Raw genomic sequence first — 25226 nt, forward strand, 5'->3', positions numbered from 1 at the left:
AGTCCTGACCTTTTAACCCGCCCACAACTCAAGTTGACTAAGTTGTCTGTCATTATGACATAAAACAGCGGTTTCTCTGTTAAAAACAATTGATCCAATAAGCGCTGCAGGGGTACTAACAATTAGCCAATCATCAGCATGGGCCGGACTAATGCTGTTATCAAGCTGTGCATTTACATAGACAGCATGTGTTCTCACATTGTAGTTTGTTTATACTTTGCTCCGGTCCACTCCTGGCAAAGCCATTAAGTTGGCAAGGGTACACATCAGTTTCGACTTAAAGTACTTTAGATTCAGGTGGGAGGTCTCTCCTGATTGGTTTGGCAAAATCTTGTATTTTTCTGCTGTCACATATCAAGCAAAAGGAGATGTATTATGTATCAGTATAGAGGTGATTAAGGGGCATAGATCAGTCTTCACCCTTGTTTATTTTATAATATAACCTCAAAAACTCCTCTTTTCACTGCTTGTGCAAGTATATTTGGGTATCTGGAGTTCCACCAACCTACAACCTGTGAAACAATAACCCAGTAACTTTGTCTTCTGTCCTTTAGAAACCCAAAATACAAGTATAAACCTGGAAATGGGCACAATATGTCCCCTTTAAAGTTGGCTTCCACCAACTCTCTTATCTCTGGCCTGAAGATGTTTTGTGTAGTCATTAAATAAGAAACTTTATGATAATTTCTCCTCATCTCATCATCTTTCCATCAGGGACACACACACACACACACACACACACACACACACACACACACACACACACACACACACACATTTCCGTAAGTACAGTCTGTCCTTTTAAAATTGTTCTGCTTCGAGATCTGACTCTTTCCGTTGTTGGAAGTTTTTTTGTTTGTATTTCAGATTTTACTTACGTCAAAGACGGAGAAATACTGGTTCACCACAACTTTATGAAGAGTTTAATTCCAAAATGGTACATCTCCACTTCTGCAAGGCAAACTTAACATCAAGTTAATGGTTCAAATGAAGCTTTCAAAGTTCCATAACAGTTTATGATTCACAAACTGAGTTTCACCTTCATGCAGTTAATAATTTTGTAACAATACATGACATGTTTTCCAGACAGTACATCAGTAGATGTGTCATTTTTAATTGGAACACTATAAAGCTTCAGACCGTTGTTGTCAAGTGGAAATGTATTCCTAAATTGTCAGCTTTTGAGGAGGTTACAAAACAGCCCTTTTTTTTTATCACAGTGATGATGTGTTTTTGAGTTTATAATTGGGTTTTGAAAGTGATTCATAAAACCATTAACCCATGAAGAGCATAACTGAACAAATTCAAAATGCACTATAAAGGAGCAGAAGGATTTTAAATTACAGCACATGAGAGATATGAAAAATATGTCATGAGTTTTTAATTTCACATCCAGTCTGGGGGTTTATTTGAACGCCACACCACTACTCTTCCAGCCAAACGTACAAATGCTCAAACCAGCAGAAAGAACACAGCAAACAATCAGCCCTCCCGAGACAGTTGTCCTCAAAGTTGCACACTACCCGGTTGATTAAGTTGAGGCCATTTGCGGACGGCAAACTTAGATAGGAGGGCGAATCAATGCCGTGTTTGTCCACTTCCTTGCTCATTAAGGAACCTCTATTCACGTCAGGGTCTGTATATGACAAAGAAAGCTCACAAGTGCACATTTTCAGTCCGAGGAGGGTGTTTTTTCTTCTCGTCAAAGCCCTCCCCTCATCGAAATTCGCCTCACAGAAAAGCTGTGCCAGAGGCCAAAGTCTTGACAGGGGTAGCCCAGTGAGAGGGAAATCAAACGAGTCCCTTTTTTACGGCCTGGCTCGCCGACAGGGAGGCCCGCTTACCTACCAGTTCTTAATCTGTATCACACCTTTCCAGCTCAGGAAGAAGGGCAGCCTTACTGTCCATTCATCATCTTTACTGATGCAGGCTTTTGTCTCTTGCCTGTTAAATGTGAGGCCTTGGTTACTCGTAAATACTGGTAATACCTCAACTGTGCAGATTGAAATCCTTTCAAGCTTTTCGGCGGACTTGTCACATTTATCTTAGTGTGTTAACACTGAACAGGAACAGGATGGTGGTAAATGTTGACACAATAGAAAGGATGCTGGTATCAACACTGAGCACACTGTTAAGTTTTTAAAATATGAAAAGTACATTTCTCAATCGAGGCCTATTTGTCAGCGTGACTTTGTTCCATCAAAATGTAATCACTGCCTTCATAAGCCTATACCAGAAATTAGACAGGGGGAAATATCTAATTTTGTGCTAATGGACCACAGCATTTGGACCATTTTCTGTTGAAAATGAAGGTCTGGTTTGTTCAAGGTCAAGCATCGCTCCTGCACATAATTAAATGGGATTTGGATGGCCTGCCTTGTTTCAGTACTTCAATATTATCACTATTATCCTCTAAATTTTCATAAAACTGTGGATTCCTGTAACCACGGATCTTTAAAGTGATTGGTAATTTGCAAACAGTTTTTTTGCAAACAGTTTTTTTCACTTTCTTTCATCAATTAAGAATATATTATGCCTATTATGTATTTGGGTGTGTTCATGTGGAATGTTTTCTATTATTTATTGGTCTGGATAAAATGAGTTTTGATTCATGGTGATATCATAAAAAATAACTGTAAATTAGTGATTAGTGAGAAATGTTTTGATTGTTTTTTGCATCACCGGTCCAAATTGTGCTTGCTACCTTTAAATTATATTTCCCCATATTTCACTTATACTACTTATTTTGACTCCAGCCTCTTTTTAAGTTGCATAGTATTTTTTTTTTTTTTAAATTTTTTTTTTTTTTTTACAGTGTCAGACCTTTTCCTTATTTCCATTGGGCGGCAGTGCGTCTATTCTCAAACTTGTGCTGCAGTGCATTGCCTTCCTGCCTGACTCCGCACTCTATCATATCCCAACCAAGTAAAAGTGGTTCCCACATTGCGCATTTATTTCTCGAAACAGGCGCATAATGAGCAGGATTTTCCTCATGTGCTGGGAAGGTTTGGGTCAGTGCGCCATGGAGAGGATGAGGACTCCGGAGGAACGCAGGTCTCAGTAGGAGCGTTCACAGTGGTACCAGTGTCAAGTCAGACGAGATGAAGAAACATCACTTCCGGTGTGTTCTTCAAAAATAAAGGCCATCAGTATCGAGATCATCTCTAAATACCAAAGACTAACAAACAGTACGCTGAAACGGAACCCACGACATATGGGCCAATTTTGCGAGAAATAAACCAACACTAATGCATTGCAGTAGTTTGAATTCAAAGACACCTCACACTCTAACACAATGTGGTTTGACAAATGATATGCTTTTATTTTGATGAAATATCCCCTCGTTTCCGTTGCTGTGTCGGTGCAGTTCTGCGCACTTTACGCATCTCGCGTTGACACAGCGGCACTCTGAGCAGAGAGAGGGGGAGAGAGAGAGGCACAGCATCCGATGTGTCTTTTTCTGCACATCACTTTGGAAATTTGCGCTCGTGCAGTCCTGCTTGAAGCGGTGCTCACCTGCCGGGTCCGTGTGGCTGTGAGCGGCCGAGCAGCTGATTTAACAGGATAATCAGACTAATTGCCTCCTCTATTATTGTCCTTCATTGATTCCGCCGACCATTTCCCTAATCACTGTCATGATTTTCTTCATTTTCTTCTCTCCTGCTGTTTCAAAGTGACCGGCTGCAGGTGTTTTTGTGCTCTGATTTGCGCCAGTCCAGGCTGGCAATATGTAATTTTGGGATAGACGCTGCGTTTTTGGAGAAGTGGACTATTTCACAGCTGGGATTCCTTGTTTTTTTATTACTGCTTTACTCTGTAGACCAGACCAGATTCTGATACACCGTGATGGTGTGGGGCTATCAGAACTAACAGCAGAGTGTACGCTATCATTTGAAAACTGCTTGTGGGTAAGTTCAATTTATGTTTCCATCTTTACGTTTCCAAAGTTGCTTCGATGCTCGTGCAGCCTTCTGTGGATATGTTTAAACCAGTTTGTGGTAGATGACGCTGACATTTCATATAGGCTACAAAGATTTGCATCACTTATCGACGCGCTCAGACAAACGGATTCATGATCTCCTAATATGCGGCACTCAAATGCGCATTTGGAACGAACATGTTTTCCCTTCAGTTACGCATGAATCCCAGTCGCTCTTTTTGCTTTAGTTGCGGACGGAGCCTCCTCCGTTGAAGTGCTCACGGCTGCAGCACGACAGTGAAGTGGACTGCTGAAGTCTTGTGGATTCTTCAGTAAAAACCTAATTCTCAAAGCACATCGGCTACAGTGTGTTAGTGGATACGAGCGGTTCATTTTACGCATTATTTTTCTCGACGCTAATTGTGTAACATTGTGCGCATTTGCATGTCGCTCCGGTGCGTCAGCAGTGTGTGTGTGTATGCGTGTGTGTGTGTGTGTGTGTGTGTGTGTGTGTGGGCGCGCGCGCGCGCTTGTGGGAAGTGCGGGATCGCGTGTCAGTGGGTGTATGAATTCATGCACATGTGCGTGTCGCTTTGCACAAGCACACACAAGGCAGGCGTGCATGTGTGTCAGAGGAAGGAGGCGAGAAGAACCCGGGCTTAGTTATTTGAAATTATTTCTGCTGAGTGATTGCTTGGCGAGTCAGCTCTCTCTGTGGCTTTCTCCAGTATTTGCTAGTATTTCCTCTCCTGTCCCCTGCTTCCCTGCCCTGCTTGGATGGATGATGGCCTATGATTGTCCAGATGGATGTTGGAGTTCCACTCTGGCTCTGACCAGAGTTGGCTTTGCCAGTGAAACATATTTGGGAATGGGAAAGCTGTAAAGTTTGAGTGGACACTGGCTTGAATATAGGGGGGGGTGAGATGAGTGTAGCCTTGAATCTCAGCATTTTATCAGCCAGTGACTGCTGCACAGATGCTTCGTAGCTCGTCGTTTTGTAAATCTATTAGCAACCATAACCTCCTCTCAGGCCAAGGCCTACAGCCTTGCGTTACATGCAGCCAGCTCCTCATCAATCCTATAAGATTGTCTCATTTTGTCAACGGTAACATTCTCTTCCCATTTCCACTGCTCCAAAATCAACTTCCACCGTGCTCTGCTCTAAATCTTTCCACTCCAATTTCTTCTTGACACTTTCCTGCTTCAGGTGATATCACCTTTCTTTATGATGTTATTTTAATAACATCTTTATTCATCTCCAACATCTGGGGTTAAGCTTTGCCACAGGAGCAACCCGCAGCACATGAATTTATAGGTAAGTGGCCATTGCCACTTAACGGAAGCCCTGCAGCTACATATTGAGCTGAGTCGAGTGCTCTTACACAGAAATTGATTTAGACAGAGATTATGTCATCCAGCATTGGCACTTTTTTATGCTGGTCAAGTTTACCCAGCGGCATTGAATTCCTCTTGTGCCCCCTGATGAATTAAAGGTAGGTTTAAAGAGCATGTTAATGCACCTATAAAGTCGTCGTTTAATTGGCGGGTTCATTTCAGCAATCATGTTGAATACTTTCACCAAACATTTAAACTCTGACATCACATTTGAATGCTCCCCTTTCTTACCAAAACATGTAGTTACTTATTTCTCAACTTTTTGACTAAAATACGCAAAAACACCATTTGCAAATAGCTCTTGACCCTGTCCAGTCCTCTCTCTAGCAGACAGAAGGATCTGAAGACATCACAAGCTTTTCCCCCTTCCTGTCTTGATTGATACTTTTAATTTTCAAGGAGCTGTCACCAAAGCCTATTGGCCTTGGCTTTGCAATCAAGGGGCGGGCAGTCGGAGGCTTTCAAATGAAAGAGTTCATTAATATAGTGGGAAATAAGGGTTGTCTCACTGTGCAATATTGGCTCTGTGTGAGGAGTGATTGGAGCAATTGATGAGGATTTGTGAGGAAGAATGTTGGAGTGGAAGTTGAGAGGGGCAACCTCAATCATGGCTATTAAATTACATTAATAAGACTCAGGGGGAAATGGAAATACAGAGGGGTGATCCAGCTTGTGTGTTTATGTACGTGTGTGAGACCATGTGTGCAAACATTCAGAACGAGCACCTTCCATTTGTGCCTGGCACTGCTGTGCAGACGTATTGACTGTTGTGAAATCTGAGCATTAGAAGCTGTGGACTACATGCATAACAGACGCGCTCTCAGTTAAATCTTTTGAAAATCCAATTCCCGTGAAGATGAGATTCCTCTTTCCCCATGCCTTGTTCCATTTTCCATCGCAATCATTGGGCATCGATCTGATTCAAAGCTATTTATTTTTGTTGCAGCCATCATGTCATGAATTGACAAGTATGGTAGATCAGGTAGATTACAATATGTCTGGGCATGTCGCCTCACCCATAAAAAAGAAGAATCATGGCTATAGAGGGTGAATACCAAAATGTCAATCTATCTAAGCCGTTTCAGGCTTCTGTATGTTCAGGTGCGAATTTCCATTCATTGTTTTAGCTTAGCAACAAAAGCATTGGATTGTGAGCCTTTTTAAAAAGTAGCAGTGAATACTTGTGACCCCAATCACAGTTTTTGCAGCTTTTCACATTTGAGGATTTTTTTAGACACCTGAAGGGGTAAAACTTTGTGGTATTCCACATGCAAAATAAATATCTTTTATAGCTGGAAATGGTTAATTATCTTTCTTGTCATGTTCATTATCTGGAGACCCCTGAGGCCTTTACTGTCTACTTCTGGTGCACTGCAGTTGTAAATTAATTTGGATCATTTTCATTATCGTTATGGGAAGTATCATTCCTAAATTATACCAGATAAACTGATGTTTTGGTAATAACTGTCCAGTGAACTTGAGCAAGATTTTATCTTTCACAGCAATCCTTAAAATATGTCATAACTTCCAGTTGTGGAGCTCATGTTGTCAGGTCAGATGAAGCAGTTTGCCCTCTAATCTGGTTTCGGCAGGAACTGGAAACTCAAATCTTGCGTCCCTTCCAGAAAACATAGGAACCATGATTACTTGCTGATGGGAGACTATGCTGTATGGAAAAATAAATAGCCTTCAAAAATGCGCCCCCTCCCCTCGCCTCGTGGCCCTTCAACTCTCTGTATGCACTCCCCCGCTGTTATTCAGTGGAGTGGTATCAAAAACAATGGTCTTCCCTGCAAATCATTTTCATGGGCCACTTATTTTTGAGACCTTGATCTGAATGCCTTCATATATGGATATGAACCCAGTGTCTGCGGCTGCTATGCCAGCTTTATTTACTTTGTGCATGTAATGGCAATCCTCTCCAAACAGAGCCAACACTTAATACCACAATAAAAGCATGGTAATGGCATCATTTCCAACTGTCTCTTTACATTGCCCTTGAAAAGACCATATGTAAGCTACTCTGTGTATGTGTCTTAAAGGGGATCAAAGCATAAAGTTGACTAGAGTCAAATGCAATTTAAAAGCGCTTTTATTTTCCCATTTGTTCCAGCTGAAAATAAAAGGACTCCAGGTCAGCCACAGTGTAGCATGCCCTGGAGCGTAAATGTAGTGCTGGTCAATTGTAACACAGCTAAAATGAAGAAAGAGGCGATGAAATTCTCGCGTTGCACTCCCTATGATGAAACGGCCATCTAAGGCATGATCAATTACTTCAATATACAGTATTTTTCTTTGCTAGGGGCGAGTGACGTTTAAAATGTATGTTTTTTCCTCCTTTTTAATCAGCAGTTGAATGAGGAGCCCATTGCTATAAGCAAGAGGGCGGAATTATCATTTTCATCCTTTCTTTTCAGACCCACTGTCACTGTGCCATGTCTGGAGGTGATCCTCAGAGGCCCATCCAGCCTAGAAAGATGAAGTTGATGTGTTTTAGATAGCTTTTAGAGAGATGTGGATGGAGGATGGAAATTGCATGCCAGGGGAAGCAAAATGAGCAATTTTTCCTCCCATTTCTCCTCCTCTCTTCGTCGGATCTGTGCTTACTCATTCATGAAGGCTTTGTTGTGACATTCCATACGTCGGCGTGGGGATAAAAACTCGCGCAAAATGCCAATCAGAAGGGGGGTGAAGCTAATGCATTTGAAGGCTAACTGCATAGCAGATGAGATGCTCCCTCTAATGTTGTCAAAACACTATCACAACTACAAATCTTAATTCACATTTTGACCTGCGTTCTAAGTGGCTGCGGGTGAGATATTCAGGGAGTTCAGCAGAGCCTTTTACTTGCCCATTTAGGGTGGTGTAGTCTCGGCAAAGGCTTTTAAGTATTCACTGAAAGAAGATGTTATTATATACAGCATCCACTTGAGTGCAAGCAGTGTGCATATTCATGAACACAGACTATTTGCATACAGTATATCAGTGCATACAGCTTCTGTAAGTAACCTCCCCCTGAGCCGGCCAGGACCTTTAAATAGAACAACTACATCAAGGGATTAATAGTGAGCGAAATCAAGAAGCGTTTCATTAGCGGTTCATTTGTCATTGGCCCCTACACATGAGACCTGGAGAAACATAATGGTATACAGGTATCATATACATTTAATTCAACCTGCATGTGACTTAAAATTATAATTCATATGCATTGAAAAAATGGGTTTTAAGCAATCATTTTATGCTCCAAAGCTATGACAATAAACAACTTAACAATACATATTAAATCAGACGGAGCCAGATGTGCTTGACTACCACTGAAATAATACCACTGAATCACGGCGGTTGATGCTTTTGAGATGGGGCAGCATTAAGAGTCGGCAATATGACCAAAATCACCTATCAGGATATATATATATATACACGAGTCAATAATTAATAGTTTAAAGTACTGTATTTCCTCTAGAAACAGTCTTCGTTTCACTACCAACTACTGCATTGCAACACATTGCACGAAATATAGTTCCATTACCATACTATCCATCAATGCATTGAAATGCACAAATTTGATAGGCCCATGCAGTGTTTTGCCAGATGATCTACTCTAGTGGTGCCAAGATATTATGTGGAACAATCAGTTTTTGAGGCAATCTCATTGGAATGAATGAGGCGGCAGTGTGTTTCCATGCAGCCTATACTTGGCCTCAGTAATACTCTATTTTGTAAACCAACTCCTTTTCTTTGATTGTCCCCATTTTTATAGCTGTCTACGCTGTATTACGTGAGCTTTGAAATGTAAAACCGACATGAATACATATATACAGTTTGACCCAGTTCAGTTATTTGCATGGCTGAACACCAGGAGCCACAGCACCATCTATATATTCAAAGGCGGCAATTCCAGTAATAATCCAATCCCCAGTTTGGCTAATGATGGTAATAATTTTTTCCCGCTAAGAAATCCTTTGCATTACAGCTGAGGGGGGTTACTGGTGAGCTTTTTTTCCAGCCAGAGCGCGGCTCCGTCTCCCCCCTGCTGGACCCGACCCACAGAGACCGGCTCTCAACAGGGTTCTTGATTTATGGGCCACTTTACAAGAAGGGCCTGGGGACGCAGCACTCCTTGTCCTCCGATATTGAATCTCGGCTGCCTAGCATGGAGATGTGGGTCGTCTGTTATTGTGTGAAAGCTTATTTGCATTGCACCGTTAAGCTCTCAGTGGTAACTACAGCATGTCTGCTCACCTTAGCACTTAAGTTTATTTTTGCTTGCAGGGCTGTTTGGTTCAGACATGTATTGGACATTTTCTGAGGCAAGATAGAGACAAATCGTTTGCATTGTGACAGGTTTGTGTATACTTTTGCAATGTGGGTATGAACCCCTGAATATACAGATTTTAACTGTGAAGCTCTTGTCCTATGAGGAGATGTATGCTTTGTTTGATTTAAATTTCACTAAAATAAACAGACTGCCTGCCGTAACGCAATGCATTGTCTATTTCAATCACATCACTCGAAAGCCAAAGCAGCACATCCATCATTATCCATAGCATTGTGCATTCATCAGTGATGAAAGCCGAAGTACTTTCAAGCAGTGCACAACCTCAACACACAAAGTCAGATAAATTGACTGTAGAATTTCAGGCACATTGTCTGGTAGAAGAAAGGCTTTGATTATTCCTTCAAAGGCTTTGTTTGTTTTGCTGCTGTTGGCTGGATTGTGCATTTGCACTGTTTGGCTCAAGTTTGATTTTAAATAAAAAAATCGGCAAGATAAATGTTTTGCAGCCTTAATGATTATAGTTGCTGTAGGGTAGGCATTTATTAACTTGTGTTAATAATCTGACAATCCTCTTTCATTTCCCCTTAAATCAGCCCATGGTTCTGCTGCTTAAACAAGACAGTAGAAGTAATTTGGCAAATTACAAAAACTCCCAGAGCATTAGTTCTCATTTTTAGGCCTCACTTTAGACATTTTTATCCTTTAAAGAAGAGTTGTGTTAGCAGTGTTATTGGTCCGTTATTAGTTTCTGTGTAATCTATAAAAAGATGCTCGATAATACGACAGGATCCTGCTTCCTTTAAAGGCCACCCAAAAAAAGACACATCTCTGCCTACTGTTCGACTGTAAAATATGCAGTGTTCTTTTACTTTCTTAAAGTCAGAGCTCCTTGAAAAACTCCCACTTTGATGCTCTCCAATGAATAGCATTAGCATACTGTAGCGTTAGCTCGAGACTCGTCGGTTCAGCAGCAGATCAGTCTCTGTGTCACAGATTTAAATTTAGGTGTTGAGTAAAAATGTGTGTTAGAGGTTGTGTGTGAGGGAGATAAAGAGAGGAATGCTTCAGCCCATGAATATCTCATCGCTGCTATTGGAAGGCTTGATGAATTTTCATTTTATTTAGCATTGGGAATGTTTCTCCGAAATACACCACCTGATGCTATAGTTAGATGTAACTAATGTTAGACTTCAGATAACCCTGCAGCATGAGTGTCATTCAGCAGCTACTGTAGCATGCTTCCTCTCGAGGTGAGATCCTTTTTCACACTTGAACTCTGACCGTGTTTGAGAGTTTGAGTGACACCTGCAGTACAGATCAAGCTTGGGGGGGAATAAAAGACTTGAGTTTAACCGACTTGCTGGATTTTGTGACAAAAGAAACTTTGAGAAAGTGCTAGTGCTCCAAGTCAGGAGACACATTTCCTTACATAGCAGCTGCAAGAATAAAAGTACAAGTTCTTGGATGAGCCAGATATTTCTCTTTACCTACAGTGGCTGTTCTGATGGTATAAAGGGAGCAGCTTAGCTTTAAGAAATGTGACTGAATGACCTGCAGGAGGCCCCACTAACTCTCAGCACAGGAGAAAAACACACTTTTAGTGTTTGGCCTCTTTTTTTAAATCATTGTTTTGTGTCTCTTTGCAGTCATTTAGTGACTCTTTGGAGTTATTTTGTATATATTTTTTTAGTTTTGTGTCTTTTGTAGTCATTTGTCTTTCTAGTCATGGTAAAAATACATATAGTTTTGTCTCTTTGAAGTAATTTTGCATTTTGCGTCTCTATGTAGTCATTTGGTCTTTTGTGTCTTTTGTAGTCATTTTTTGTAGTATTGCGTCATTTTGTAGTTGTTTTACATCTTTTTGTTGTTGTTTTGTTGTATTTGTAGTCTCTTTGTTTATCTTTGTAGCTGCTCGTGTTTTCTTTATCGGCATTGCATGGGCATCTCTTTCTGGTTGGTTTGTGTCTCTTTAAGTGACATTTTGCAGGCAAAGCCAGGAGGGTCCATGATACCTTGGGCAGCCAAGCCTTTTCCCTTTGGGCCCTTTTTAGAAATCCATCCATGCCTATGACTTATATATGTTTTATTGATCTGGGAAATTGATTATTAAATGTTTACAGGAAAAGTGTTTTGAGGCCGATAGCATCCTTTAAATAGTGCTAAGTGATTTGCGATGTAGGAACAGAGAAGAATCATCGTAGTTGATGTAGCAGCATGTGAATCATCACTCTATTTCATTAAAAAACGATTTACATCAAAATTTGTAGACAGTTTGAAGAGCAGCTTTAGGGCCCACAGCCGCTATGAGTGAACAAAGAACTCTTATAACCCTAATAATTGTCTGCGTTTTGAAAAATCAACATTCATCAACACTGTAAAATTTGCTGCGGAGAGGCAACAAATTGGTTTAATCTTTTAAATCACATTTTATTATAGACAGTGATAGAGACAGTCAACTCAGTAAAACTCAGAAGATAATCACATATGGACTCTGCAGTGACCAGAATAATCCCCAGTTATTTGCTTCTCTGTGTGTTTCAGTGCTGCTGCTGCTGCTTGGCATCATCTCCTAATACTGCCTCGCATGGTTTGCCTTCTCCTCGTCCTCTATTCTTCCCTCTTTTCGAGCATTCATTCATCCTTTCTTCCCCTTTCACCTCTTCCTCTCGGTGACTCCAGGAGGCTCTCTCTTGGTCCTCTAAGCTCTGGCCTGGAATATCCAAAGAGAGAGCTCCGTTCACTTAATGTCATCCTTATTTCCCTGACAGCCAGGCAGGATAAAGGATCTAGTTAGCAGGCAGCTCAGGTAATGTGACTAAGAATTGTACGTGACTGCAAGTGTGTGTGTGTGTGTGCACCCATGTGTGTCGAGTTCATTTGAAGTGGATTTCTCCAAGCTGACCGGTGGCTAAAAGCAAAACCAAAAATAATAAATATAAATGATTCATATTATACTGTATCTGCCATATTTCACCCACAGTCACAGTCACTGTCACTTCTACAGCTTACTAACTGTTGATGTCAGCTCAGTTGTTTATTTGCTCATTTCTTGGTTTAATATTCCCATAGTAGACTTTTTTGAATGAGGAGTTAGTAAGTGTTGTATAATTTTACAGAGCAAGTGAATCCCAGAGGAGTAGGGGTTCTTATTTTCAGGTACTTTACAGTAGTTTTTAGTAGTATTTGGACTGTATTTTTTTGTTGCTTTAATACTAATAGCAATACTGAGGACATGTCGTGAAGTGAAACACATAAAGGGTACTGTCTGTTATAATCTTTTACCAACCATAGTTCTTTTTGTTCTACGGTTGACCTCCAATTTAAATGGCCTTTTTTCCTCCCTGTTTAAGCCCAAAAAACTAGTTATGCTAGAAGGGCACTCTGAGATCACAGACCTCCACCAAGGCCATCATCTCACAATGTTAAAATAATGACAAAATAATGAAACTGCTTTCCAAATTACATGCTTTTCCTTTTAATGCGTACTGCAGCTGCCCTTACAAAGTCTGCGGCACCTTGAACTTTGACTCTCTGGCTCATGTATACATTGTGCAGAGGATTGTGGGTATGCATAGCCAGAAAACGATGCTGGCTTGCACACTGCAAAATGTGACTGGATGTAGTAGGACATTCTCTGCATTGGGCCACACTAAACATTTTTCTGGCATGCTAAATCGTGTGGTAGAATGCCTATTGGTTGGCACAGTGAGTTGGTCATCTGCCCCATGTTTTGGAGCCCTTCTAACATTTCTATGTGTGATTCCTTGGTCCCTTCTATCCAGTTTCATTAAAATTGGGCCAGAAGTTTTGTCATTCAGCTGACAAACAAAACCAAACTGAAACCATAGCACTATTTAGTATTTCTCCACCAGAATTCCCACAATTATGAGCAAGGCTTAGAAACAACATGATGTAGGTGAATATCTTACATGAACAGTTAATTGAATAGATTAAATGTTAAGAATATGTTGCACAGGCTTTTGTTCTATCCTTTGGCCACTGAGCAGCATCTCAATTATGTGCAAGTTTTAAAACTGATCCTGAGACAGTTTCTGAAATGACATTTCTTTTTTATCCTCACTGCAAAGACACATATTTGCAGCTGACAAAAATACACTATTGCATAATGTTGCTCCACACGGTGTGTCTTTCATTGTTCCTTATTCATCTGTTCATTGTCCTCCTGATGCTTTGTGCCGTTTTTATTCTCCCTGTTGCCAGGCAGGAGTGCATATTTTTATACTAACGCAGAAGAAAGATTTATTCTAAGACATTTCTGGTGTTTAACATGTCGAGAGATGTTGATTGCGTTGGAAAAAGCGACCTCTTCTCTCTCTCTCATGCCTGCATGTCAAGAACATGGAGGCTTGTGGTTGCAGGGTTATTAGATAATCCAAAATGGAATAATTCAGTGAGGAGAGCACAGACTCGTGTGGGTGTGTGTGTGCGTCAGCCAAGGGTGTAAGGGCTTGAAAAGTGTTCCTCACAAATAGAAATGTTAATAACTCACCAAGCAGAGTACATATCAATTTCCCGACTGGAGGTAGGAGGAAAGGGGCAGAGAGGTGACATGAGGAGAGGCAGTTGAGGGTGGGGGTGGGGGGTAATGACAGAGACGGAGAAGCTTTAGGTTCATATTGCAACTGAAGCGTTGCGCTTGTAATGATATATTTTTTTTCCTATCATGCTGCCTTTTTTTAAGAGCTCAGAATGAGAGTCAGAATTAGTCAAATGTAAGGATGTAGCTAGAGATTAAAGGATTTCATCAAGATTAAATACATTTAAAAATAAGACATGCCAGTCTTTGACATTTTTCTGATGCTACTAACAATAGTACTAGTCAGTGTTGCCAAGAAAATAAGAAACAATTTCATAATTGTGACACGACTGCGTGGCTCACTCAGTGTTTGCACGCACAATGACAAGACTCAACATTGCAAGAACAAGCAAAGAAGAAACAAAATGTCAAAGTTTTACACCTGAATTCTATCGAATTTCGGAGATGCGGCTGTGAAATGTTTTCCCAAACAAGCGGAGGAAGTGTAGGCACAAATACGGATGTCTGTTATTGCCTCATGCTGTCAGTTCCTGTCGGTATCTGATATAGGTAACTTCCTACAAAGATATGAACAGTCATCCAGAAACATCAGATATGAGCGGCGGTTCAGAATCGAGCACGAGGGCTTTCAGCGTGAACCGCCCGAGAAAATGTGTGACGGAGCAAGAGAGACTTGAAATGAGAGATTCGTATAAATCATCATCTCAATGTCCACCTGGCGAGATGTAGTAAAGCAGTAAAGCCTCAGTCGTCGATTCCTGAAATTGTTTGTGTGCGAATGTGAGAGGGAGATGCGTTCCTCGGGGCCAACTCGGAGCCCAGAGAGTGTTAAGGGAGAGCCCCATTTCTCTTGCTGAACCCTCCTTGAAAGTAATTGAATTTTGGATGAATCCGCTGAGGAGGAAACACTGTCAGGGAGGGGAGAGAGTGGAGGCTTGAGGAAAAAACAATCAAAGAATGAGAGGCAGGTGACAGCACCTTTTGGATGAGCTTTTCTTTAAAGAATGGCACACGATGAGATGCTTGACAGGATAAGCTTTCATTGTGAGATTTTTAAGGGAGGACTATTTTTTTCTGAGATTTCATATAATTTTTTGGACATCCGGTATCCGTTCAATCGTTGGAGGGGGATAACTCTTCTCTGCTCTATTGTGTTCCTGATAATATCTCTGACAGTTAGACAGCCACACTGAATCTTTCACTTCTCACTGCCTAATAACCATGTGCCAAAAAGTAAAACGATAGCGACAATAATACATTGACACCCTTCTCTTGATTACTGATAACAAATTGAGAGTTTGACCTTGATAAGCCCCTGAGTAGCTCAATTCTTTGAACAGGTGGCCCTCTGCTTAAATGAGGTACATCAGCCTCAGAAGCAGGAAATCAAAGTCAAACTTTGACCGTAATATTTAGTGTATTTGCAGGAACATCTAGTGGAACATAATAAAACCCCTGCAATGTTTATTCAAAACGTTCCAGGTGGCTACAAGCTCTCTCCTCCTCCATCTTGAACAATCAGAACACTTTCTTTTCTTGCCAGCCGCCTCCCAGCTGATTAAGAGACTCAAGTCATTAGTAAAATCAGTTGTTAAATTACGGACTGATGGAAGTGCAGCAGCTCTCCAGCTTAAGCGCAGGGGCCGACACAACCACGAGAACCGCACCAACAAACGGGACTATGCATCAACAGTTTCATCATAAATCAGCTGCTCATGCTGTGAGGACAACAACAGTACAGTCACAGGGGTGAGGGCCTCATTCAGAGCCAAAAAAAGGCTGCTTTCAGTTGAGTTGGTGGAAGTGTATAACATCGCAGGCGCTCAACCGAAAGTGGCCATCATGAACACAAAGCGAAAGCATTAAGTGGAGCCCCGAAAGGCACCTCAATGCAAATAACACCCATATAGACATGCGGCGGGCAATCATGTATTACAAAAGCAAGAATGCCCGCATCAATACGTGAGAGGCTGCCAGATGAGCTCAACACCTTTTATGCTCGCTTTGATCTCCTCAACACAGCCAGCCATTAAAGCCCTATCCTCAGCGGACCTGGCACTTGTGTACACAGCAGACGTGAGAAAGACCCCGCTGAGGGTGAATGTAAAGCTCGCTAAGAACAAGAGCCCAACATTGTCTGATGTCTCAACTGACATATTCGACACAAGGAGAGCCTCACCTGCTACAAAATACTAACCGTTGTCCTTTTACCTGGGAGGTCTGTAGGGATGGAACTGGGCTGAAACACTGGTGATAATTCATCTACATTGTGTTCAGATTTAGAGGTAATAAAACCGTATATATGTACGCTCAAAATCTGTTAAGGCCCACTTTTTTTCCACACAAAAATTGACCAGGAATCAATAAGGGAATAGATAGAGTTAAACAGGAAAAAAAAAGCTAAAGTGATAATGCCATTGGTATCAATAAAATCTTCTGTCTGTAGCTCCTTGACAGCTACCCACCCGTTTCATCCACCCCCGTCCTTCTCAAATGCTTTGAGAAGCTAGTAGATTGCTGCTTGACAAGCTCTGCAGTCGAGTCCTACCTTCTGTAATCGGATTCTGGGCGTCCTCAGCAGAGGACCACTGACAGTTTGGAGAGGGAGACACACCTCCACAAAATACAGCTTAATACAAATTCTGTAAGCTCCAGATCCCTCAAACTTCCACAGAGAGGTCATTGCAAGTATCTAAACTTCTCTGATGACAAAATTACACTCGAAATCCACTGACAGCACCAGCATCATTGTATCATTGCCCAACAGTGTCGAGATGAAGTACAGAGTCCATAGAGAGTTACCGAAATCACAGAATCATGCCAAACTGAGTTCACCCTAGTGCTTGTCTGGCAGGAGATACAAAGGGATCTGTGGGCTATAGGGCAGCTTCTTCCTTTAGGCTGTAAGTCTCCTCACTTTAACTCCCCTACCAAGGAAGACTCAAATGTCACCTACTTCTGCTCCACATCTGACATGAAATGATATTGAACAAGAGCTAAAGCAATACCTTTTAGCTCTAGTTTTATCATTTTTGTAGCAAAGATTCCGTGTTCCAGCATATGGATTGTGAGGATTTTCTACTTTTTATTTGTCTTTTGTGGTAGTAAACATAATATTTGAGTTTGGGGCTGTTTGTAAGACATAAAAAGACATTTGAAAACGTGAGATTTGTGAAGCCTTACATCTGGAGCCATTTTCCTCTCAATAACCTTCAAGCAAAGCACTATGTCATGACTTCATGTGTGATATTTAATCCCATAATCCACATATTTTTTGCTCTCACGGTGTATGATCAGTTCACCCTACAGAACATGACTTACTGTATTTGCTCAGTATAGTTGGCATCAACAAAAAATTAATTACCCTGCATCGCAAGAGCACGTTGTTAAACTTTTTCAACGATCATAATTGCTTGCTTTAATGTCTAGTAGTCCAGGATATCACTGTGAGCCGGAGGAATATGAGCAGAACTGGCGATTCAGTCGTTTCCTCTGTGTTGAAACCAAAGAAAGACACCCCAGCTTTTGTGCTAATGTTGCAGACTTGCGCCCAACATGGAAAACTAATTAAAAAGATAAGATTTTTGTGTGGTGGCGTTTAGCTTTTCCGAGGTGGCATTGGTTGCAGAAAGCAACGGCTGACGACAATAAGCCTTTGACGATGGAGAACACGGCAATGTCGCAATCTTTGGCTGCTGGCCAGTTTCGCATGCCACTGCGAGTGTCTCAAGGGTTATTGTGGCTTTTCAGGGTTTCCCCTCAAAGGCTTTCTGATGCAGCTTTGTGGAATCTATGTGAAGCATCTTTGTCGTGACTGAAATGCCAATGGAAGTGCCCTTGTAGCCTACATGGACATTTTGTCGAGCTGCAGCAGTGAGGGCATTTTTGCCTGTAGCAGTGGGAAGAATTAGTACCGAAACAAAAAAGAAGAATTATACAGTCACATGGAAGCGTTTAATGAGCATATCGCTGAAGATACTGTGTGCTGCTGGCAAAATCTGACTACATACTCACTAAAAACTGTTAAACTTTCTCCAATATTAAAAAAGTCTAAAGTACAACTCCAATGTGTATTCTCACTGCTGATTGACTCGAAGGTACACATTATAATCAGGTAAAGCATGATTCTCATGCAGCCTTCATTTTATTAATGACTATTCATAACCACAGCTAATGTCAGATGTCACCCAGCACTCATATGCAGCAATATTCATTCCAGGGCTGACAAAGATATTCTCTGGATCAACTTATAATTCAAAGCTTGTACTGGGATATGAATAATCAATATGTATATTTCAATCATTGGCATGCCTATGATTAAAGCTAGATTGACCACTCTAACATGTGCTGTAATGGGATATAACACCATCCCACATTATCTTTAAATATCCACAAGACTCATCATGGATTAAAGTCACTTAACTCTGTGAATGCAATTATCGCTTGGACACTGAGACCAAAATTACTGAAATTCTGACCAATTTTATGTACTTATTTTTTAATTATTCAAATTAAATAAACAATTATTTAAGGATTCTTAAAATATGAGATACAATGCACTGATTAGGACCTAAAGTGGTCCAAACATGTTTACTTTTTTAAAGATTTAGCCACGATAATGAAGGCTTTTTGGCATTTAAAATGTAGGGAAATGTAATGTCACTCCCAATATTATCATCACTGCCAGCTATGATTTAAATAGTTCTCAGTATATTAGGCATATTCAGATTTATCCGCCATCTCATCCAGCCTCCGTGTATGAAAAGCTGCATGTTAACAGAGAGACATCCTGATCTAAGCGGGGACCTGATTATGTCATGTTGGTTGGGAGAGGAGTTGGATTAGTGTTGTAGGTAGTTGACAAAGCTGCAAAGCCAGGTTCGTCTTGATAAAGATGCATCTTGACATTTGTATCATCAACAGCCTCCCCCTGATTATACAGTAAGTCCCTGAAGAGCCACTGGTATAAATAAAGCAGAGGCAGACAAACACTTTGGTGAACAAAATTTGCACATAGGGGTGTTGGATCTTTTCCAGCTGACCTTAGGTCTTGTAAAAGTTCTGTAATTATTGGCTCAGAACTTGCAGTTTCTTTTATATTTGAGCTTTGATCGTGCATCTCCTGCCAAAATCATTATCTCTCCTTTTTTTTGATGTTTTGGATGGCTTTAGTGCATTCACAGGCAAGTCTCAGTACGGAATAATAAATCAAGCTTTTGTTTCCTTTTAGGACTGGTGAAAAATGAAAGCTCCCATTCCTCTTCTGATCCTGCTTCATGCCGTCGTGGTCCATGGCCTGAAAGTGGTGTCGAAGAGAGGCTCAGGTAAGTCCTGTCTTTATAATACAACTACTGTATCTTTCTTTTGCTGTAATGATAGTTCGCCCTGAAAAACCATTGGGGAAAATGCCAAATAGTATCTATTTTACTGAGAGCTTCCCATATTTCAACAACTACAGCTACATTAATTGGTCGAGGTTTGAATCCCTGGAACCTTCAAAAAATTCAATGCTCTTCTTTTTTGCCTGTGAGCACAAACTGTGTATTTTCGTGAACAGCAGGAGGATCTGGAATGGACACAGTCATGATAAAAACCAGAGCTTGCCCCGTCTCCTAACAGCTTGTTTTTGAAGTCTACAAACACTCAATTCAATTTGAGGTTCTGTGAGTGATAACAGCATATTTCATTGTTGATCTTTGCAGATAAATTGCATGGTTTAATCTTGTTTTCTTATTTGTTCTAGAAGATAATAAGAACACAGACTTTTTTTTATTCTTGAAGGGTTTGCTACACACCTAATGTTTAGTAACACGATCACAAACTTTGTGCAGTTATAATGCATATACTCGGATTGTCTGTTTGTGTGCATGATTTGATTTGTCTTCATTATCTCTAGCTTAAATCAAATTTTAACACTGTCGTCTGGAGTTAATTACATTCTGGTTTCACATTTTCTTCTTTAATGTGTTTCTATGCTATTTGATGCAATAATTGTTGCCACAAGAGCAAAGTGTTACCAAACAGCCAGTAAATGCAGTTAACACTACTCTGTTCGATAGTATTACAGTCCTGCTGAGAGAAGGTGAGTCAATGATCTCGGTTTAGTGCCGTCTATTAACACTTGCATGGCTCAAATCAGGCTGGTGAGGTCAATAGTGAGAGAGTGAGTGAAATGAGCTTTCTGGATCTATGAGGCATCCTGCATGGAAGGATGCTACTGTGGACTAACCAAGTATTTACATGGTTGTAACACTAATACTGCAAGCCTCTCCAGACTTGAAAATAATTACTTTCTTCTAAAGGATAGATGCAAGCCAGTGAAACAAATCACATTGGCTAACATTAAACATAAAGGAAGTCTTTTGCAGTCTGTAATTTTTTCCTTTTTTTATCCAGAGGCTGCTTGAGTCTGGGTTTTTACCCATGCATATTAGACACAGGTGCAGGACTGGCCCAAGGCTCATCAAAGGGTTTTCTGCTTTTCCAGCAGAAGTCCCTGCGGGCTATCTCATCGGATGCTTCACGAGCCATTGCCTGGGGCAAGGATTTGAAACGTGTCCACTGATAAATGAACGCCCCATCTGAGCCAGACCCCGTCCTTTGTTCCTTCTCTTTTAGCTTGTACGGCTTTATTAGAAGCCATGCTGGTTGCAAGTTAGAGCACCATTGTAAAAGAGATACTGGGCAATGAAAGCCAGTTTGAAATTGCATTGCTTTCATTTTTACAGAATGGAAAGAAATAGCAGGGTCAGGAAGGTGAATATCCCGGTGTTATAGCAGGTATATTTTCAAATTAACATTTTTCAGGGTTTAGTTTATGAGATAACACTTTCCAATTCTGTTAGGCTGTATATTTCTGTTGCAGATTGGATAAAATCTGGCTCATAATCTCATTTAAAAGCTCACCTGCATTATGGCTTTCCACTGCGAAGGGCTTGTTTATGCATTGCGAACAATATGTGACCATTTAAGCTTCAGTTGGGTCATAGAGATGTAAAGGTTTTACATGTAATGTGTTTATTTTCCCTGTCATAAACACATTCTTTGACATTCATTCAATTTAAATAATAAGAATTAGAAGCCTCTTACTTTAATCTGGAATTTCTTGAGGAAATCGTGGACTTCCAGTCGAAATTGATCAAACAAATTACTGATTTAATCTCTAATAAGACAAACTGAGCTGCTGCAATATGTGTAAACAAGTAATGTTTTTCATTCGCACCTTTGTTAAAGGAAATTCACTCTAGACAATCAAACCTGTAAGTGTCAACCCATTAAGGAAATTAAATGGCTTGATTGACTCCCTCAGGAACAATGAATCCACTATCTCTCTGGCTTTCCCTTTCATACACAAACACACACACCAACTCAAGAAAACCCACTGCTGCATGTGCACTGCTATTATCTGTAGATGATTAAATTCAAAACACCCATCTTTGAGTAATGCTTTGTCTGCATTTGTACTCGGGGTGGAACAGAGCAAAAACATACAATGCATATCTGCCATACTAATCCTCAGCAAGTATAAGTAGGAGAATGTATCCATTCGTCCTCTGCAGTGGTTCCTCTGTGTTAGAATGCTGATATGGCTTGAATGGTTGGGCGAACAGAATAATTATGTATATTTTTGCTTAATACAGCACATCAAGTCAGATGCTGAAGTAAAACTCCAGTCTCAGATGCTCTTACATGGTTGTAGACTATCATTCAGCGAAATATATTTGTGTTTGAACTCTGTGACATGTACTCTCTCTGAAGCATCTTGTCGCTGCATTGCATTCTGGTTTATTAAGGCTATTGTCCGTGTAGAAATTGGTGTTTACATATGAGCAGTTTCTGACAAATGGATGTCAAAATAATATCCTTTGATTATGATTAAACTGACACTAAAATAGATCTGATTTGATGTGGCTGTGAGAGATTTTCTTCTGTTAGAAAGACCTAGGATCAAAATAACCAAGTTTTCTCAAAACTTCAGTCATATCCAGATCTGGAAACAAGACTATTTGTATGGTTTTGCTTGCAACCGATCGCACCAAGCATTCTTCGATTTAATGCGACATGTGATTACAGCCCGTGCAGTCTGTGGTGTGGTGAAGTCGAGCGCGGTGTATTTGACATGCAGCTCAGTGCAGTAAAAATCATTGGATTGGGAGGAGTGGTGGTGGCATTTAGGCGACTGAATGGTCCCATTCCCATCCATGATGGGTACTGAATGAAGTGAAGAAAAAAAGGATCAAGTAAAGTACTGAATTGTCATTTGAAGGGTACTGAAATATGAAAATATATATATGAAAAAAAATCTATCCTGAAACAACACTCCATGTGAGTGAAAAATGCATCTACAGTGGCAAGAAAAAGTATGTGAACCCTTTGAAATAACCTAGTTTTCTGCATTAATTTGTCATAAAATGTAAATGCTGAGTTTTAGAAAAGTGCTATATAAATTAAATATATCATTAGAATTATTATTAAATGTGATCTGATCTGCAGTCCCAAGTATAGAAGAACATGCTGTGCTTAACCTTTTTTGTACACATCCATTAAACATTCATAGTGCTGGTGGAAAAAGTAAGTGAACTCTGAGTCTAATGACTCCAACAAGAGCTAATTGGTGTCAGGAGTTAGCAAAACTGGAGTCCAATTAATGATATAAGATTTGAGTGAGGTGTGGAGCTACTTTGATCTATAAAAACTGTTGCTGCTCATAAGAAACATCTGCTGATTCCTCATAAAATAGATCTCTGAAGACCTACGATCAAGACAAACAAGAATTGTTTGTGTGGTATTCAGTTAAGCACCTTGTGTTTGTCTGTACTTGGGACTTAGATGAAGATCAGATAGCAGAAAACTAGGCAATTTCTTGGTTTACTCAATCAGCAGGGACCAGTTGGTTTCGGTCAGAATTCCCATCACAGTTTAACAGCTTTGTTGAGTTACAGAGGTCTAAAGATTAGAGAAAGGGGGCTTGTCGCATTACCAGTGGGAAAATCTGTGTGGGAAAAGTGAACACATCTACTGTCAAATTGGCCTTCAGCAAGACATTTTACAATTATTTGCTTCTTTTGGTGTAGAGCTCTTTGGTTGCACATAGCAGTTCCTATAAATGAAAGTTGAATGAATAGACTGTAAGGCTACAGTGTTCCTTAAAAAGAACAAGGTCGTCAGCAAAACCTTTTCAAAATTCCAAAAGAAAAGGGTATTAATTTGTTGAAATTAAGACTTTAAATAATGAAATAAGTGGCACTGACTAATGAAATTGTCAGGTCACAGGTTTTTTGCTCACCCTTACCTCATCAGTCATCACTTAGGTGCCTAATTGCTGACATTTAGAGATAATAGAAATATATATTTGGAGGTTAGCATGCTCCAATCCCAAAAAAAAAAAAAAGTGATTAGGGAATCTTCTCGGTCAGTTCTGAATATAATCGAGTCTCTTTCTGGAATTGAGTGATAAATGAACAAAGTCTACTTTTGTTGGTCTATTTCTGTAAGTCTTGCTATTCTTGGTTTGTGCAAAAAAAAAAAAAAAAGATCTTGTTCTCTGTTGTTATTGTCTTAAACATACAATCAGCTCCCTTGTTGGCCGCTTGTGCCATACTATACAATAGATGCTTGGTCGTGTGAGTCGTGTGAGGAATCCCTAAAAATGGCCGTTTGGTTACTTGGCAGTGGACTGAAAAGAGCAGAATCCTCTTTCTGTGCCCCACACAGCTGCATTCAATTTGATATGAAATAGAAACTGGAGAGTTCATGTTAGGTCTCACTTTTGACTCTCTGAAGTAATAACTATGCATTTATTCTTTTTCTCACCTCGAACATGGATTACAATCAAAGTGAGAGGCAGCTTTGGAGGGGTACTGAGGATGACTTTGGGCAGGCCTGAATACAGAATAAAATAAAAAGGGCATGCAAAGGCATTGTAGAGGCGACTAAACAGAACTTTCCCCAAATACTGTCGTAGTTTTGTAATTTAATTCATGGCCATTGACGTTCATCTGCATGACGCCATGAACTCTGCTATGCTTCTTATCTTTGGTATTCAGTTTTACTCCGTGCAGCTTCCCGTGCTTCCCAGGCTTTAGGAGTTGCTGTTATCCCCAGGGATTTACTGGGACATCTCTTGCTTCAGAGCAGTTTTACAGCATGTCTGTTAATGACAAACGTGCAGTTTTGAGGATTGGACCTGGAGTCTTTTTGTCACAAGGCCGACAGTCGAGCAAGTCTTGAATGAACTGGCTTACATTGTATTCAGTGGATTTCCTCAGAGTCCATGCTTGATTTATTTTACCATTCATCTGATTTGTAAGAAAAGTGAAAGATTGGGCTTTATGTCCCAAATCAACACAGCAGTTAGGAAACCACTCTAAAATGGGATGTCAAGAGTTTTTATTGTTCATGGATGATTTCTAATAAGGCAAACCAAGGACAGTGTCACTGTCGACCATCTACCATTTACCCCAGTGGACACTGCAGGGACAATAGCTTGGTCTATTCAGAGCAATTGCTTGTAATTTAAAAAACAAACAAGCAGCTTTTCAGCTTTTTGGTCTGCTGAATGGTTGCCTCAGCAATTAACCTCTTCAACTCAGCACAGATGCCGTTGTCCTTGGCCGACTTCCCATCTGTCAGAGATAGCGGGCTTTAATGCTACAGTGAAGATATTGATATATGTAACTAGAAAATCTAAGGATTCCATTGGTACCAACAAGATAACATTACATCCAAATGAAAAAAATTGTCCTCGCTTGACCTTTGACCTCTAGATAATTGAATGAAAATAGGTTCTATGGGTACCCACGAGTACCCCTTTATAGACATGCCCACTTTATGCTAATTTTGTGCAGTCTGGGGGGAAAAACAGACTTTAGGTCCCCTAATTTCAGTCATGAATTGCATAAATTGGGCATGACTGCAAGCTGAGGCTCAGGGGGATAATCTCAGCCTCATGAAACTTTACAACCACGAACTAGAGCCCTAGGGCATTCAAAGGATGTATGGTTTTACTACATATATTGACAATAAGGGGGTTTCTGAGTGATTTGTAGAGCAGCAGAATTCTTGCAGAAAGAATT

At 40.4% G+C, this 25226-nt stretch overlaps 1 protein-coding gene across 1 annotated transcript in view; it reads left to right on the forward strand.

Moving 5' to 3' along the window:
- LOC131962613 (interleukin-1 receptor accessory protein-like 1) overlaps positions 1–25226 on the forward strand; it is a 298116-nt gene that overhangs the window by 43549 nt on the left and 229341 nt on the right. The window contains 1 exon segment of the mRNA XM_059327558.1: positions 19382–19475. Coding sequence (XP_059183541.1) covers positions 19394–19475 — 82 coding nt within the window. The 5' untranslated portion in view covers positions 19382–19393.

This window comes from Centropristis striata, chromosome 24, assembly GCF_030273125.1.
Source record: "Centropristis striata isolate RG_2023a ecotype Rhode Island chromosome 24, C.striata_1.0, whole genome shotgun sequence".
In the NCBI taxonomy this organism is placed as follows: Eukaryota; Metazoa; Chordata; class Actinopteri; order Perciformes; family Serranidae; genus Centropristis; species Centropristis striata.